The following is a 14,338-nucleotide window of genomic DNA, read 5'->3' as shown; positions in this document are numbered from 1 at the left end:
GTGATGTTTGTCTGACACATCCATGGTTCCTGGTGATGTTTGTCTGACACATCCATGGTTCCTGGTGATGTTTGTCCGACACGTCCATGGTTCCTGGTGATGTTTGTCCGACACATCCATGGTTCCTGGTGATGTTTGTCCGACACATCCATGGTTCCTGGTGATGTTTGTCCGACACATCCATGGTTCCTGGTGATGTTTGTCCGACACATCCATGGTTCCTGGTGATGTTTGTCCGACACATCCATGGTTCCTGGTGATGTTTGTCCGACACATCCATGGTTCCTGGTGATGTTTGTCCGACACATCCATGGTTCCTGGTGATGTTTGTCCGACACATCCATGGTTCCGGTTGATGTTTGTCTGACACGTCCATGGTTCCTGTCTGACTCAAATTAAGAGAAATTCATAATTACTTTTGATTAATTTTTTAACAAAAATATTAAGGCACATTTTAATCATAAAATACTTTGTATTTAGTCAATATAGTTGTTACGGTTAGGGCTTTTTGAAAAACATTACTGGCTTATATTGTATTGACTTTGTCCTTCATTCTGTATGTCATTTCAGCTAAGATATATTTTGTCATGCTTTAATCACACATATTAAATATACTCTGACAGGTATTTAAGTCATTGTATCTTGAGTCTAGTAGTGGGGCTTATATTGCATTCACTCAATATGTCAGTCTGTTTCTCAATTAAGCTAACAAAAATATTAAGGCACATTTTAATCATAAAATACTTTGTATTTAGTCAATATAATGTTACGGTTAGGGCTTTTTGAAAAACATTACTTGAAAAATAACCATTGGCAACATATAGCAAAGTTACCTTCCATGTGGTTAACTGCAGTCATAGTTTCCATTACACAGATAAATTGTGTGCATGTGTCATTCAGTAAACACCACTTCAAACAACTGTTCATGAAAATAGAGTTAAATTAAGATGTAAATACCTCATATTAGTGGGATTGAGTGATTCGTGAACAGTGTTCTAGAAAATACAAATTTTCAAAATGGCCCTCAATTTTTGGTCATGGCAAGTTGAACAGTGAGAAGATGAAATTTTATTGCTACAGAATTTGTTATTTAAATCTAGATGACCAAATAGAGCACATCCATGGTTCCTGGTGATGTTTGTCCGACACGTCAATGGTTCCTGGTGATGTTTGTCCGACACGTCCATGGTTCCTGGTGATGTTTGTCCGACACATCCATGGTTCCTGGTGATGTTTGTCTGACACATCCATGGTTCCTGGTGATGTTTGTCCGACACGTCCATGGTTCCTGGTGATGTTTGTCCGACACGTCCATGGTTCCTGGTGATGTTTGTCCGACACGTCCATGGTTCCTGGTGATGTTTGTCCGACACGTCCATGGTTCCTGGTGATGTTTGTCCGACACGTCCATGGTTCCTGGTGATGTTTGTCCGACACGTCCATGGTTCCTGGTGATGTTTGTCCGACACGTCCATGGTTCCTGGTGATGTTTGTCCGACACGTCCATGGTTCCTGGTGATGTTTGTCCGACACGTCCATGGTTCCTGGTGATGTTTGTCCGACACATCCATGGTTCCTGGTGATGTTTGTCCGACACATCCATGGTTCCTGGTGATGTTTGTCTGACACGTCCATGGTTCCTGTCTGACTCAAATTAAGAGAAATTCATAATTACTTTTGATTAATTTTTTAACAAAAATATTAAGGCACATTTTAATCATAAAATACTTTGTATTTAGTCAATATAGTTGTTACGGTTAGGGCTTTTTGAAAAACATTACTGGCTTATATTGTATTGACTTTGTCCTTCATTCTGTATGTCATTTCAGCTAAGATATATTTTGTCATGCTTTAATCACACATATTAAATATACTCTGACAGGTATTTAAGTCATTGTATCTTGAGTCTAGTAGTGGGGCTTATATTGCATTCACTCAATATGTCAGTCTGTTTCTCAATTAAGCTAACAAAAATATTAAGGCACATTTTAATCATAAAATACTTTGTATTTAGTCAATATAATGTCACGGTTAGGGCTTTTTGAAAAACATTACTTGAAAAATAACCATTGGCAACATATAGCAAAGTTACCTTCCATGTGGTTAACTGCAGTCATAGTTTCCATTACACAGATAAATTGTGTGCATGTGTCATTCAGTAAACACCACTTCAAACAACTGTTCATGAAAATAGAGTTAAATTAAGATGTAAATACCTCATATTAGTGGGATTGAGTGATTCGTGAACAGTGTTCTAGAAAATACAAATTTTCAAAATGGCCCTCAATTTTTGGTCATGGCAAGTTGAACAGTGAGAAGATGAAATTTTATTGCTACAGAATTTGTTATTTAAATCTAGATGACCAAATAGAGCACATCCATGGTTCCTGGTGATGTTTGTCCAACACATCCATGGTTCCTGGTGATGTTTGTCCGACACGTCCATGGTTCCTGGTGATGTTTGTCCGACACGTCCATGGTTCCTGGTGATGTTTGTCCGACACGTCCATGGTTCCTGGTGATGTTTGTCCGACACGTCCATGGTTCCTGGTGATGTTTGTCCGACACGTCCATGGTTCCTGGTGATGTTTGTCCGACACGTCCATGGTTCCTGGTGATGTTTGTCCGACACGTCCATGGTTCCTGGTGATGTTTGTCCGACACGTCCATGGTTCCTGGTGATGTTTGTCCGACATGTCCATGGTTCCTGGTGATGTTTGTCCGACACATCCATGGTTCCTGTCTGACTCAAATTAAGAGAATCTCATAATTACTTTTGATTAATTTTTTTTCAGATTTCATAACAAAGGTGTATATGTTAAAATTGGTTTACGAAAAATGATAAATAGACGCTCCCTAGTACGAGATTTACATCGGTATATAAAGGTAGAAGTTGACGGAAAACCTATAGACCTGCCACCTGTAGAAGGACTTATTATATTAAATATACTCAGGTTAGTAATCCTTTCTCTGGGAGTGAGGCTTATAGTGTATTAACTTTGTCTGTCAGTCTGTCTGTCAATTCAGCTAAGATATATTTTGTCATGCTCTAATCACACATATTAAATATACTCAGGTATTTAAGTCATTGTATGCTTAGTGTAGGAGTGGGGCTTATATTGCATTCACTCAATATGTCAGTCTGTTTCTCAATTAAGCTAACAAAAATATTTAGGCACATTTTAATCACAAAATACTTTGTATTTAGTCAACATAGTTGTTACGGTTAGGGCTTTTTGAAAAACATTACTTGAAAAAAAACGTTGGCAACATATAGCAAAGTTACCTTCCATGTGGTTAACTGCAGTCATAGTTTCCATTACACAGATAAACTGTGTGCATGTGTCATTCAGTAAGCACCACTTTAAACAACTTTTCATGAAAATAGAGTTAAATTAAGATGTAAATACCTCATATTAGTGGGATTGAGTGATTCCTGAATAGTGTTCTAGAAAATACAAATTTTCAAAATGGCCCTCAATTTTTGGTCATGGCAAGTGAAACAGTGAGAAGATGTAATTTTATTGCTACAGAATTTGTTATTTAAATCTAGATGACCAAATATAGCAAGGAAATAACATCAGATTTTTTAAAAATCTTTTTAAAAAATGAAAAAGAGTAGGATGCTCAAATTCGCCGGGGACACAATTTCGCCGTTTTATGATTTTGAGGTTTAAAAACTTCAAAGGATGGCTGAAATGGAAGAAATATGTCGGTTTATAACATTTTTTTTAACAGATATGGTTATTTTTAAAATTTAGACAAAATTTTCTTAGTAATTCTTTGACTGATTACCCTATAAATTTCAGTTGTTTACACCTTTGAAATGTCTGCTATCCATCTATAATGAAATTGATTTGATAAATATTGTTTAAAGCTGCATTTATTTGGTTTTAAAAAGATGTGTTAAAACGGCAAATATGTGTCCCCCTTTGACAAAACATCAGGAAATTTTATACAGCCTTTGATCTAACTTTTCAGATGATTTTTTTTTTAAAACACGTTTTCAAGCTAAGAATATTTTGCTTTTGATGTTATTTTCATATAGAAATATCAGTATACTTCAAAATCATAAAGACCTAAACATAAAGTGCAGAAAACATGGAAACTTGTTGGGAAAATGAGCACCCCACTCTACATGATATATGTGCTCAGTTGATGCAACATTTTACAATCTTGATGTATTTTTAGACTGACTTTGTCTTAACCAATTTTCAAGAGTAAAGGACTCATGATCTTCCCTTTGTGAGAAGCCTGAAAAATATACTTTTCTTATTTGTAGTTGGGGATCAGGATCCAATCCATGGGGGCCAGAAAGAGAGGACCAATTTGCCAAGCCTACACATTATGATGGCATGCTTGAAATTGTTGGAGTGACAGGCGTCGTCCATATGGGTCAGATACATAGTGGTTTACGCACTGGTATACGGATAGCCCAGGGAGGCCATGTAAGTGGAGACATAGTTTTCTAGACATATTTTCTGAAAAAAAATCTAATATATTTTAGTTTAGAGTTGAAACAGTTTATTATTGAAAAAAAAAAAAAATCATTTACTTTTAGCTAAGAATAGCAAAAATGTTTTTTATTATTAGTTATGAAAAAGATTTTTTTTAATTTTAGCTAGAAATAGTAAACATTTATTATTGAAGTTATGAAAATTTGTTTATTCATTTCAGCTAAGAATAGCAAACATTTATTATTGCAGTTTTGAAATAGAAATCAATTTTTTTTAGCTTAAAATGGCAAAAATGTACTATAAAATTTAAAGTTATGAAAAGTTGTTCATTTATTTTTAGCTAAGAATAGCAAAAATTTATTATTGAAGTTAAGAAAAAAAAACACCTTTAATTTAGCTAGAAATAGCAAAAATTTATTATTTAAGTTATGATTTTTATTTTTAAATTTATTTCAGCTAAGAATAACATTATTAAGTGATCTTCCTGTACACGTAGACGGTGAACCATGGATACAACCTGCAGGTCAAGTTGTAGTTCTTAGATCAGCATTAAAGGTATGTCCTAATGATCAGTTTAGAGTTAAGCTTAAGTGATCAGTTTAAATTTAAGTTTCATTTATCAGTTTGAATTTTAGGTTTGAATGTAGGTCTTAATGATCAGTTTAAATCTAAGTGTTAGTATTGGTTTAAATTTAAGTTTTAGTATTGGTTTAAATTTAAATTTCATTGATCAGTTAGAATTTTAGGTTTGAATGTAGGTCTTAATGATCAGTTTAAATCTAAGTGTTAGTATTGGTTTAAATTTAAGTTTTAGTATTATTTAAAATTTAAGTTTTAGTGATCAGTTTAAATTTTAAGTTTTAGTGATCAGTTTAAATTATTTTAAGTGTTCAGTTTAAATATAAGTTCAAGTGATAAGTTTAAATTTAGTTATTTTTTTGGGACTGCAAGTCTTTGCCATGCACCAGGGGGAAAAAATGTACTGAGGGGAGAAACATGTAAAAAATGTGAGCAGGGCATGATGTCATGATATTCCTTATTTTATTGCTGTTCTACATTTTAACAATAGTTTAAAGATCTGAAATATTGAAATAAAGATGTCAAACGTTACAACATTAGGAAGATGGTCCCAATTGTACACTACTATATCAGTAATGTCTTAAATAAACTCATCATAGAAACAAGACTTAAAATTTTTATGCCGAATGGGCACTTTGTTTTAAAAAAAAAGAGTCATCAGTGACACTTGAATCATAAAGTTAAAAAGAGCTGAATATAGTATGAAGTTTAAGAGCATTGAGTTCTCAAAATTCAGAAAGGTTTAACCAAATACAAGTAAGGTAACCTATTCTTTGGATAGAAAAGAAATCCTTAGTATTTCGAAAAATTTTAAATTGCAGAATCAGTTAATTTGTAAATAGGACCACGTCAATGATAGTTTTTGTCAATATAGAAGTTGTGACTCCTGCAATATAAAGGGAGCCATAAATAGTTTGTATGCAATGATTATGGTGATATTTTATGTCCATGTTTTTATTCTAATTTTTTAAAAGGCAACAATGTTAAAAAAGAGTAAGAATAAAATAAAGAGACGAAACACAGAACCTAGTATATTTTTTCCTGACAATGAACCATTACAACTTCAGTCCCCTAGTGATGAAACAGAACCACTTTAACATTGTAAGTATGAACCAAGCTTTCTTAAAACAGAAAGATAAAAAGGGGGAAGGGAGAAAAAAACAACTTCAGTCCCCTAGTGATGATACAGAAGCACTTTAACATTGGAAGTATGAATCAAGCTTTCTTAAAACATAAGGAAAAAAAAGGGGGGGGGGGGAGAAAAAACAACTTCAGTCCCCTAGTGATGAAACAGAACTACTTTAACATTTTAAGTATGGACTGTCACAATATAACATTAAAACAGGAAGAAACAGGGGGGAAGAGGGAGAAAAAAAACTTCAGTTCCCTAGTAGTGAAACCGAACAATTTTAACATTGTAAGTATGAACCAAGCTTTCTTAAAACAGAGAGATAAAAGGGGGGGGGGGGGGGGGGGGAGAGAAAAAACAACTTCAGTCCCCTAGTGATGAAACAAAGCCACTGTAACATTGTTAGTATGGACTGTTAAAATATGACCTTGAAACAGGAAGAAAAAAAGGGGGAGAGGAGAAAAAAACAACTCAGTCCCCTAGTGATGAAACAAAGCCACTTTAACATTGTTAGTATGAACCAAGCTTTCTTAAAACAGAAAGATAAAAGGGGGGGGGGAGAAAAAAACAACTTCAGTCCCCTAGTGATGAAACAAAGCCACTTTAACATTGTTAGTATGAACCAAGCTTTCTTAAAACAGAAAGATAAAAGGGGGGGAGTGGGAGAAAAAAACAACTTCAGTCCCCTAGTGATGAAACAGAACCACTTTAACATTGTGAGTATGAATCAAACTCTCTTAAAACAGAAAGATAAAAAAGGGGGAGGGAGAAAAAAACAACTTCAGTGCCCTAGTGATGAAACAAAGCCACTTTAACATTGTAAGTATAGCCTGTTGAAATAGAACCTTAAAAAAAAGTAAGAAAAATTAATGGAGAGTGAGTTAAAAAAAACAATAGACAACCATTTAATTCCAAAGTGATGAAATAGAAACCACTTGGACATTGTTAATATGGCCTGTTGAAATATATCCTTAAAGCAGAAAGTAAAAGGGGAGAGGCAAAAAAATACCAATCACACAAAGTCTTGTCAAAAAATTGTTTACTGAAATCATCGTAGTGATTTAATTTTGCTTATACTTTTGTTACCATCTTGTCCTTTCTTGCCTTTTCCTGGTGATATATTTTCACAATTTTGTTGACTTGATTGATAAGTTTGACATATTATTGCCCACTTAAATTTGTTCCTTTGCATGATACTTTAAAAAGACAGGCATACTCTGATAAATATGTAATACAGGTAAATCCTGAGAGCTTTCTGTACACATGAAATTTATTAAAGAATTGAATGCTTTTTTTATGCCCCATTTATGGGCATTATGTTTTCTGGTCTGTGCGTCCGTTCGTCCGTTCGTCCGTCTGTCCCATGTCAGGTTAAAGTTTTTGGTCGAGGTAGTTTTTGATGAAGTTGAAGTCCAATCAACTTGAAACTTAGTATATATGTTCTGTATGATATGATCTTTCTAATTTTAATTCCAAATTAGAGATTGAACCCCATTTTCACGGTCCACTGAACATAGAAAATGATAGTGCGGATGGGGCATCCGTGTACTGGGGACACATTCTTGTTTGTAACTTCATTGGGGTGTAAAAGCGTTGACTGAAGTACATTTTATATTCTGCACTTCATTCTAAAAATGTGCGCACGGTCAACTCTTTTACAACCCTATGAAGTTACAAAAAGAAGCATCCAATACTTATGATTACATTTTTTAGCTAGGATCATGAAAACACGATTTTTATCAAGTTTTTATTTAATTTACCTGTGCACTTTATTGTGGGACCTCGTGTCATCATCAATCATAAATTTCATTGTGTAATGAAGTTGATTATGGAATAACGTGAGATTGCAGTTAGCCAATCAGAATAACGTATCATAATGAAACATACATCTAATGTAACTATAAAGTGTTGTTTACATATTTCATACACCTTTATGCTGCAGAGGTAAAGGATTGGGCTATATACACCTTATGGTATTGATTTAATATTAGTTATTGTTTAGATGGCTGTAAATGGACAATTTTGGTAGTTATTTACAAATTATGATTGTAATTTACTGAATTTGTATATTAAAATGCATACTGTATTAATTTCTGTATTGAGTAAAACATAAAAAAATTGTGCAAAAAACTATTTTTTGTCAAATATAAATTAGCAATTGTATGTTGGAAAATTACAAATAAAACACTTAATTTGTTGATATTTTTCAGGACATTTAGGTTGTAGTGAATTGAAATCCATTTATGAGTCGACAGGAAACCATTCAAGATGTTGGACTGGTGTCCTGGTGATGATTCCAGAGTCTACACTGGCTTGACTCATGCAGATTGAATGGCGTTTACCCTCTTATAGAAACTGACTTAGAATGTTCTTAAATTTGTGATCGAGTGATAATTAGGTTAGGGTTGTGTGTGTGTGGGTGCGTGCGTGTACTAAATGTAAGTTATGTGTGCATGTGGTTTATTTATAGAAAATCTTGTTTCTATGGAAACAAGAGACAAAGGGAGGTAATCTGTTCACGTTTATATTAGAAATAGGTAGCATTCAAGTTTACTTAATGTTATGGAAGCTCTCTATGTTTTTATTTGCACTCGTCAAGTTTTTCTTGATGATTTGAAGAATAAAAATAGAAGAAAGATCATTTATCCAATTCGCCTTTTCAGAATCTAAAGGACTATGGGTAATCTCATTGTTCGTACACCAAAATGAAAATAAATTTATGTCATTGGTTGAATTTTCATTGTTTAGAACGTTTCTAACCAATCACTGTGTATGCTTTTGAAAATATTACCCAGAATGCAGTAGATTCTGAAACAGCCAATTACAGGTAGCATTGTTGTATGTCTGTTTAAACAAGGTTATGTTTGTTAGCATGCTGTGCTTTACTTCATAAAAGATAGGAAACTCTAAATATTCTGATGTTTAAAATCTTTCTTCTTATCATTCTAGTTATTCCCCTTTATTCAGACATTGTCTTAAAAATTCTAAATATTCAGATGTTAAAGGGGATCTCTTTTTTGTCATTTATGATATTCCCCATTAGTGACCCTTTACTCAGACATTGTCTTAAAAATTCTAAATATTTAGATGTAAAAAATCTTTCTTTTTGTTATTCTAGATTATTCCCCTTTAGTCAGACATTGTCATAAAATTTAAGAATTTCCTATACAGTATGTTCTCTTTCTTTTTCATAAAATCTGAAGAATTGCGTCTTAATTGTATTTCCTTTTTTTTTCTAAAAATTTAAGCAATTAATCTACCTTTCGTTATGTCCTCTTTTCTTTTTCCTACACCAAAGAATAACTTTGTTTGTCCCATTTCTATTTCTCAAAATCCAAAGAATTACTAACTTTGAATATGTCTTCTTTCTTTTTCCTTTAATCCAAAGAATTACTTTATAGTTGTATGTTCCCTTTCTTTTTCCTAAAATCTAAAGAATTTCTATCTATTGGTAAGCTTTCTTCCTTTGCCATTTAATCTAATATATATTCATCAGTAAATAGTTGAAGAAAAAAATGTATCAGGAAAATACTTATCAGATGTTAATTTAAGTCAGGGTTGTATTTATTTATCCATCACATATCTTTTATTTACATTTTTGTTGTAGTTACAATGGACTAATTTTACACCATATCTGTTGACAGATAACTTGAGGCATTACAATTAATTTACCATATCAAGGTGTTTTGACCAAATACCATATCGGATCTTACAAATATAATTGTACAAATGTCATTGTCTTCTTTGCACTTGTATTAATTATTTCAGGTTTACATAAAAAAACAATATGCCCCTCCTAGGTGCATTAGGTTTTTTGGTCTGTGCGTCTTTTGATCTGTCAGTTCGTTCTTCTGTCCAGCTTCAGGTAAAAGTTTTTGGTCAAGGTAGTTTTTGATAAAGTTGAGGTCCAATCAACTTGAAACTTAGTACACATGTTCCCTATGATATGATCTCTCTCATTTTAATTCAAAATTAGAGTTTTAAACACAATTTCACGGTCTACTAAACATAGAAAATGATAGTGGGAGTGGGGCATCCTTGTAATATGAACACATTCTGTATAGTACTCTTATTTAAAAACTCTTATTTTAGCATGTACTGTACAGCACTCCATAGAAAGTATACTTTTGTCTCATGCAAAGGTAACTTTCATCACAAAGATTTTACGTTTTGGATCTCTGGTGACCCTTCATTATATTGATTGTTAACCTTGTAACCAGGCCATTACTGATTTCTGCCATTTGTGGCACATAATTGGAAATGACCAGTCTGTTACTACAATTGCAGTTTACTTTTTAAATAAGGGAGCTACCATTTGATTTTTATGGGGAGGCTAGGATGAAATTTGAAAAAAATAGGCAGGACAGGAGTTTTGAGTAAAAAAAAAGGGAGGATGAGCATCTTGGCAAAAAAAAAGACAGGATGACAATTTGGGTAAAAGAAGTCAGGATAAACTAGTAAAAAAAAAGGCAGGACCGAATAGAGTAAAAAATAAAAAGGCAGGACAGAGATTACAACTAAAAAAAAAGCGGGACAAAATTTATCATCCTAGCCCCCCCATAAAAATCAAATGGTAGCTCCCTAAGCAAAAGTAGCACTGGAGAATGCATGTTTTTTGTCTCCATTATTTCAATTGTAAAAAGAAATTTCCTTGACAGTGTATTTCCCCCTTAATTTGCAATTAGGATAAATGGCAAAACTATTTCATCACAAATCATTAAAGAAGATCTGAAGTCTGGATGAGGAAAACATAAAAATAAACCCTTGGGAACTGGTTTGGTCCTAGAAATTGGGAAATTTATACAGCAAGAAACTAATCTTTTGTGCACAGTATTGAATTTAAAAGAGATAATAGATACTTATAAGATCAGATATGGTAGTTGGTGATTTAATATTTTATTTATTCACACATTCATACATGATGCTCTGAAATTAAGGAAAACCCTGTAAACACTCATAGTGTATATTATGTGTTTTGTTTAAGGTTGTATTCACAATAATTTCTCTAAAGAAACGTAATTTTAGTATAGTTAATCTAAATTTTATTATTAACTCTTTTAAAAGAGTCAGATTTTCTAGCAGTGACATTTTCTGCTTAATAGATGATAAATAAAAGATAAAAATCATCTGCTGATACTCTTTAATCGGCAAGAAAGTTAGAAATGAAGAAAGGACATTTCTGTATTTTTGTTATCAAATTCAGCCAGACTGGTAGCTTGAACAATATGGCAGAGTAAGTGCAATGCATAGGTTTAAACTTTTAAAACCTCCTGACTTTTAAAGAAACAATTAACCGTGTGAACCCTATTTTTATATTAAATACATTCACATCTCTTTTCAAGTCACATTGATTGTTTCGACTATAAAAGGAAGACTGTACTGCAAGGATAAACTGACATTATTAAAATATATTTTATTAGGTCCACAAACCGCAAGTCAAATATCTGATACTCTGAAGAATATAATATATTGAAAAATAACTGGTTAAAAATTCTTAAGACCATTCTCAGTAATTGCCTTTTTTACCCAATACCAAAAAATCTGTACAAAAAATTGTATTTAGATATTTTTGAGAATTTTTATCTGTTATACCAAAAAATGATTGATAGATTTTGTAATATTGTGGAATTTTTTTTTCATTATTCAAAGGTTTGTATTATTATACACCATAAAGTGTAATTCTTATTATTCAAAGGTTGATATCATAATATGACATTGAATACATTTCTTCTACTAATTACAAGCCCAAAAAAAATAATGGACCATATATTAATGTTGACAATGTTTAAGTTTCTGAAGCAAAAAAAACAAAACAAATCCAACAGAATGGAAAATTTTGTTCAGATGAAATGGGCTGAATTGAAGTCTTAAAATTACCAAAGAAAGTGAACCATATATATATTGTAAAGTAAACAAACAAATATCTTTGCCAACAAGGGGAAACCATGGAGAAAATATATTTTACTTGCAAGATCTTACTTAATATAATGAATTTTGTTTAGAAATGGAGTACACATCTAATATTAGAATAAGGGGCTTTTATAGGGAGAAGTTATTTTTAGATTTACTCATAATAGATATAATTTTCTATGTGTATTTTGTGTATGAGTGTTTATAATGAGAAATTAATTGTATATTATTGGTGTGTGTGAGGGTGCGTGTGTGCCGTACAATTGTTTAACTTTTTTTGCCATAATGACAAGTGAATATTTTTTTGAGGAGTATCTTTTTTTTTCAAATAATGTGATTCCTCTTAAAAAATTGAAATGTATGTATGTAATAGATTTGTGAAAAGAAGTCTTTGTAAATATTAATTTAATTTGTCATATTCTTAACGTCTCCTTTCCAATTGCAGTCATGTGAGCACATGTGTAATTGGTAGGTGAAATATGTTGCAGTCAAACCTGTAAATAAAGGTTACCCTGTAGACCCCCTGGGGACCAGAGAAATTGGACCTTAGAGAAATGGTACAGTCATATTTATATATAAATGCCACCCTCTGGACCAGAGAAATAGGACCTAATAGATAAGACAACCTTTGAATTGAAATTCAAAATGTTTAGAGCTTTTACAACCTATAAATAAAGGTCACCCAGTGGACCCCTATGGGACCAGAGAAAACGGACCTAATATAAGAGAAGATCTTTTAATTGAAGTTCAAAGTGTTAAGCTTTTACAACCTATAAATAAAGGTGGACCCAGAGAAAATGAAGCTAAGAAAAGAGAAGATTTTTAATTGAAGTTCAAAATGTTTAGCTTTTACTACAGTTGGGGGAAAAAGAAAGGGGTCTGACAGGTTAATTCAAAAGGTGACTTTAATAAGTGGTTAGACTGTACTAACTAAGGTAAATATCCCTTTCCTCCTTTTATTCAGATAGATTTAGTTTTATAAGGTGAACCAATAAACTTGGATGAGAGTAAATAAGGCATCAGATTATTCATGTTTTTTAAAAACTTTACATTTGGATTATAATTTAGGATCATGCTAATAAATTTTAATGGAATAATTCCAAGTTCAATTTCTTCTAAATGTAGTATATTTTCAAAGTTGTCAAATACTGTCAGACTTTACCTAATAAAGAATATACCCATGAAGTTTGAAAATTTTGAATACAATTCACAATATTTAAAGATATGTTTTAAAAACTGCCCATTAACATGCAAACTTAGTAGTATTATTAAAGAACAAACCCTTGATCTTGGATAGAATTGAATCCCTATTTAGAAAAATGTAGAGATGAATTAAACTATCAATATTTAAATAAAAGTAGGATCTGTGGAAAGTGTTTGGTGGTGGATCCAGAATTTTTCACTGACTGCCTAAGTGGGCACTCACTATAATCATGCTTCAGATAATTCTCAAATAATCAACCACATTTTTCCCACAAAAGGGGGGGGGGGGGGGGCTTCACCTGGGTTGGTCTTCTTCACTGGCTGTCTTGATAAGTTAATTGCTTTCATATTGTTAGTGGTAGACAGCCTTTTACAAGAATATTGCTGGTAAATCTTTTTTCACCAATCTGACTTCATTCAAGGTTTATAACATTCATAAAGAGAAATCATATTAACTATCATATGATTAATAAAGGGCAGTCCTAGTATTTTAATATTTAAATAAATAATAACTTAAATGTTAGTGTCAAGACAAAAAATCAGACTCAAATGTTGTCAAGACATAAAATCAGACACAATGTTAATGTCAAAATTCTTAAATTCTAATATACCAACGCAGATAAAATAGTACTGACAAGACATTAATTCAGAATACAATGTTAATTAATGTCAAGACTGATTTTTTTTTATACTCTGGAAAAAATTCTCCAATGATAATAGTAATAAGAAAAAGCAACTAATACTGTATTAGTATTTTAGTGATTTTACTTTTTAAGAAGTTCATGCATGTTTAAGTATCCCTAATCACAGCTTTCACCTACCGTTTAAATGACCCTCTTGTATCTTTCTCCACTCTTTTTTCACCTATCATTACACTGTGCTCTATATCAACATTTGTAGTGTATTGTTTCACTCAGTCTCACTGGTTGAGGCAAATTATCAAGAAAATGTACAACAAATTACCGTTGAGACGTTGAGTATTTTGTAGGATCAGCTGTGAGATGTAATTTATCTAGAATTAAACTTGATTACTTCCATTAAAATAACAAATTGGAACTAG

At 32.4% G+C, this 14,338-nt stretch overlaps 1 protein-coding gene across 6 annotated transcripts in view; it reads left to right on the top strand.

Annotated features, from left to right (window-relative positions):
• Positions 1-14,338, top strand: part of LOC139499016 (diacylglycerol kinase theta-like) — a 46,842-nt gene extending 32,504 nt beyond the window's left edge. For 5 of the 6 annotated variants that reach the window (XM_071287674.1, XM_071287672.1, XM_071287670.1 and 2 more), the window contains 5 exons: positions 2,796-2,954; positions 4,283-4,448; positions 4,914-5,012; positions 6,011-6,137; positions 8,376-14,338. In XM_071287674.1, the coding sequence (XP_071143775.1) occupies positions 2,796-2,954; positions 4,283-4,448; positions 4,914-5,012; positions 6,011-6,133 (547 nt within the window). In that variant the 3' untranslated portion in view covers positions 6,134-6,137; positions 8,376-14,338. The remainder of the gene's footprint in view (positions 1-2,795; positions 2,955-4,282; positions 4,449-4,913; positions 5,013-6,010; positions 6,138-8,375) is intronic. The other variant, XR_011658076.1, reaches the window with a different exon arrangement.

This window comes from Mytilus edulis, chromosome 12 (assembly GCF_963676685.1).
Source record: "Mytilus edulis chromosome 12, xbMytEdul2.2, whole genome shotgun sequence".
NCBI lineage: Eukaryota > Metazoa > Mollusca > Bivalvia > Mytilida > Mytilidae > Mytilus > Mytilus edulis.
Note: the sequence above shows the minus strand (reverse complement) of the source record. Positions and strands in the feature narration are given on the sequence as shown.